Source organism: Sprattus sprattus (genome assembly GCF_963457725.1).
Source record: "Sprattus sprattus genome assembly, chromosome: 15".
Taxonomy (NCBI): Eukaryota; Metazoa; Chordata; class Actinopteri; order Clupeiformes; family Clupeidae; genus Sprattus; species Sprattus sprattus.
This window is the reverse complement of record NC_137913.1, coordinates 8,276,451-8,280,332: the sequence shown is the minus strand read 5'-3', so window position 1 is coordinate 8,280,332 and position 3,882 is coordinate 8,276,451. Positions and strand designations below refer to the sequence as shown.

Genomic DNA, 3,882 nt, shown 5'->3' with positions numbered 1-3,882 from the left:
CCTTCTGTGGTGTTTTTGTAGGAGGGCGAGGATGCCGTGCAGTTTGCCAACCGCGTCAAGGCTGCCATAGCCAGGCAGGGAGGCCTGGTGGACCTGCTGTGGTGGGTTTGATAACGCCCTCGTCCACCACACACGCACATGTACACACACACACACACACACTCTTCTGTCTGATGTCTCTGTACTCTGTACACCATGACCCTCTGCCATGTCACACACACATACACACACAAACACACACATATCTGTCTCTCCAACTGTCCCTTTAAGCGATAGAATGTCATTAACGTCAACAAATGCCAGTTAGATTATCTGCTATCATGTCATATAAAATGTCAGAATGTTCCCTAGTATTTTTGTGCTTCTTATTTTTATCTGTTATCTGCACATGTGGAAAAAGGTGCATAAAGTCCACATAAATAAACTCTGTCCACATCTTTGGCTGCAACCAAAACAGCTAGTACAAAAACACCTGTGTCACCCTTAACGATTTAATAGGGTTAGCTTGAATTGCAGATAACTACGGTGGTGACCATGTGCTGAGCTTGGCATGTTTTTTATAACAACCGTGTGTGTGTGTGTGTGTGTGTGTGTGTGTGTGTGTGTGTGTGTGTGTGTGTGTGTGTGTGTGTGTGTGTGTGTGTGTGTGTGTGTGTGTGTGTGTGTGTGTGTGTGTGTGTGTGTGTGTGTGTGTGTGTGTGTGTGTGTGTGTGTGTGTGTGTGTGTGTTTGGGTGTGTCTGCAGGGACGGTGGCTTGAAGCGAGGCAAAGTGAAGGACACGTTTAAAGAGGAACAGCAGAAGCTGTACAGTAAGATCCTGGTGGGGACACAAGAGGACCGCAGTCGCTCCTGAAGCGGGACAGACACCAGAGAGGAAGAGACAGGTGGACGGACGCTAGAGGAAGGGACAGGTGGACACAGAGAGAGAGAAAAGAGGGGGTGGTGGTGATGAGAGAAAAAGAGAAAAAAAAAACTTAAACCCATCTCTCCATTTGGGATGAGAATGAACCACAGCACCACCTAGAGGGCCTCTGTGCCTCTGCAGCTGACTTTCAGAAGAAAAAAAAAAAAAACGTTTCCCCATCAGGTCTCCTCTTATGGCAGTGAAGATCGCTGACACGCTGCTGTGAGTGTCTGGGTGTGTCTGCGTGTGCATCTGCCAGTCACCCACTGACAGCCACTGACCGCAAGCATCCGAGCCCTGGAACAGCATCACTGTGTTCGTTACATTTCAGTCGCTTCTAGGCGTGTGTGGCTTTTTACGACCTCCATGTATGTTTCCGTTAATGTCTTTTTTTTATCTTGTCTTGTCGTTTTGATTATCTATGCTGTTGTTTTTTTAGTTAATAATGTTCTTAAGGTTTTTACGTGTGTTGCTGAGGGAACAGACAGATTGTGTGTGTGTGTGTGTGTGTGTGTGTTTGTGTGTGTGTGTGTGTGCGTCTGTGCGTCTGTGTGTGTGCGTCTGTGTGTGTGCGTGTGTGTGTGTCAGGGAGGAGAAGAGACGGATGCATCTACAGCCCCATTCCAGGAATCCGTCTCGTTGTCAGGGGTATCAGGTTGTCTCATCACCATCCTGGGGACATTGACTATCAGCTGACGCTGGGCACACACGGGTTTACCGCTGCGTTTGGGGGCAGCTTGTTCCTGCCCGTTCACATGCTGTTTTTTCCTCCAATCAGTGTCTGCTCTGCTTCCTGGAAGAAAAAAAAGAGAGAAAAAAAAAAAACAAACACGGCGACTTTGAATGACAGTCACACATGACGTGAAATCAGTGTGGCATTATCAATTGTCACGACTACTGTTCTCACGGCAGCAGATTCTGTCTGTCTGTCTGTCTGTCTCTGTCTGCCTGTCTGTCTGTCCTATCTATCCCACAGGATCTCTGTCTCTATTTCTACTAAAATACCATCTGAAACGAGAAGGGGGAAGTGTAGGCGACTGTTCCATGTGTCTTCTGACCCGCTGCAGGACGATTCCCTGCCTGTTTAGTGTATTCCTGTGGCGCAGTGACAGCACCTCATAACCCTCACATCCCATAATAGTTTACGACCGCCCTGACCTGCAGGAGGGCTCAACATGCTTCCCATCCTGGCTTTGGGAATACTCCTCGCAGATGTGCAAGGTGTCTGAATGCATGTGTGTGTTTGGGAGTATCTCCATATAAACACACACTGGTGTGTGTGTGTGTGTGTGTGTGTGTGTTCAGGAGTACTTTCATATGAACACACACATACACCATATGTCCCCTCCACGACCCCATCTCTTCTGACCCCTACAGGGAGGCGTTAACGATGTGTGTGTGTGTGTCAGAACAGGCATAGAGGTTGTGTGTGTGTGTGTCAGAACAGGCATAGAGGGTGTGTGTGTGTGTGTGTGTGTGTGTGTCAGAACAGGCATAGAGGGTGTGTGTGTGTGTGTGTCAGAACAGGCATAGAGGTTGTGTGTGTCCAGTGTGTGTGTCTCAGAGGAGGTGTATAGAGTGGGTAGGTGTGTGAGTCCAGCATGTGTCAGCGGAAGGGATGGTGAATAAACCAGGCATGGCCTGGCCTCCTTCAGAAGCTCTTAAAACAAGACATACTGGTTCTCAGTACATGTCTCAGCTCCCAATGACGGTGATGTGGCGCTCCACTGACACTACTGCCCACTGAAGCAGACAGGAAATAAATACAAAAAGATGCATCGCCACCCATCACTACTGGAGACCAGATACCTCATCAGCTGATGGGTCTAAACCCACAGACCCCACACACACACCGAAACCTAATCTCCCCCAAGCTGATGCGTCTATACCGTCAGCTTTCAAACACTCCTTCACAACCAACAGGCTACTGCTTACTCCATATTGTACATAGTTGCCTGCTGTAGCTTGTTGCCAGTTTAGTCAGATAGGCTGTTGTGGGCTAATCCCACTTCCTGAGCTGCGTTTCACAACGCTGTTGAACAGCTACCATAGTTAAATTATTGTCATTCTCTCACCATGGTTACCACAGTGGTTGCCCAACAACGCTTCCGGGAAACACAACCCTGATTTGAGTTGTTGGCTCTAGCAGCTGTTACCTCAGACTAGTCACACCAGGATTCTGCAGGGATCTGTGAGCTCAGGGGTCTGTGGGCGTCTGTGAGCTTAGGGGTCTTTGGGCGTCTGTGAGCTTAGGGGTCTTTTGGGCGTCTGTAAGCTTAGGGGTCTGTGGGCGTCTGTGAGCTTTGGGATCTGTGGGCATCTGTGAGCTTAGAGGTCTTTGGGCGTCTGTGAGCTTTGGGATCTGTGGGCATCTGTGAGCTTTGGGATCTGTGGGCATCTGTGAGCTTAGAGGTCTTTGGGCGTCTGTGAGCTCAGGGGTCTGTGGGCATCTGTGAGCTTTGGGATCTGTGGGCGTATGTGAGCTCAGGGGTCTGTGGGCATCTGTGAGCTTTGGGATCTGTGGGCGTATGTGAGTTTAGGGGTCTGCGGGCTTAAGGGTCTGTGCGCTCAGGGGTCTGTGGCCTCAGGGCTGCGCTGGGGTTGTAGGCTGGTGAGGAGATCCCTGTGAAGCCAACGGTGGAGGGATGACCCCAGAGAGCAGGTTGCTAAAAATGGACCAGACCAAATATGGAGCAGCCCAGACACAGGCAGCCCCCTGTGCAGCAGAACCGGTCCGGACTGGTCTCGTCTTTGTCCTGCGGGCTGGAAACTGGAGCGTGGCTATTCAGACGCGTTCAGCTCCTCTTCCTGTACGTAGCCAGTGTACAGCATCCCCTCAACCCAGACCACCTGTGAGCCCCCCCCCACCTACACCCCCCCCCTCCCCCACCTACACCCAGCGCCAGCCTACTCAGGCCAGAATCAAACCCAGAGCTTTAATCATGTTTGCGTCTGGATGGGCTCCATCCAGTACTGTA

General features: G+C 50.4%; 1 protein-coding gene across 1 annotated transcript in view; it reads left to right on the top strand.

Annotated features, from left to right (window-relative positions):
* Positions 1 to 3,882, top strand: part of LOC308375991 (glycerol-3-phosphate acyltransferase 4-like) — a 24,863-nt gene extending 20,981 nt beyond the window's left edge. Inside the window, exons 11-12 of the mRNA XM_080852229.1 lie at positions 22 to 101; positions 745 to 3,882. Coding sequence (XP_080708355.1) covers positions 22 to 101; positions 745 to 853 — 189 coding nt within the window. The 3' untranslated portion in view covers positions 854 to 3,882. The remainder of the gene's footprint in view (positions 1 to 21; positions 102 to 744) is intronic.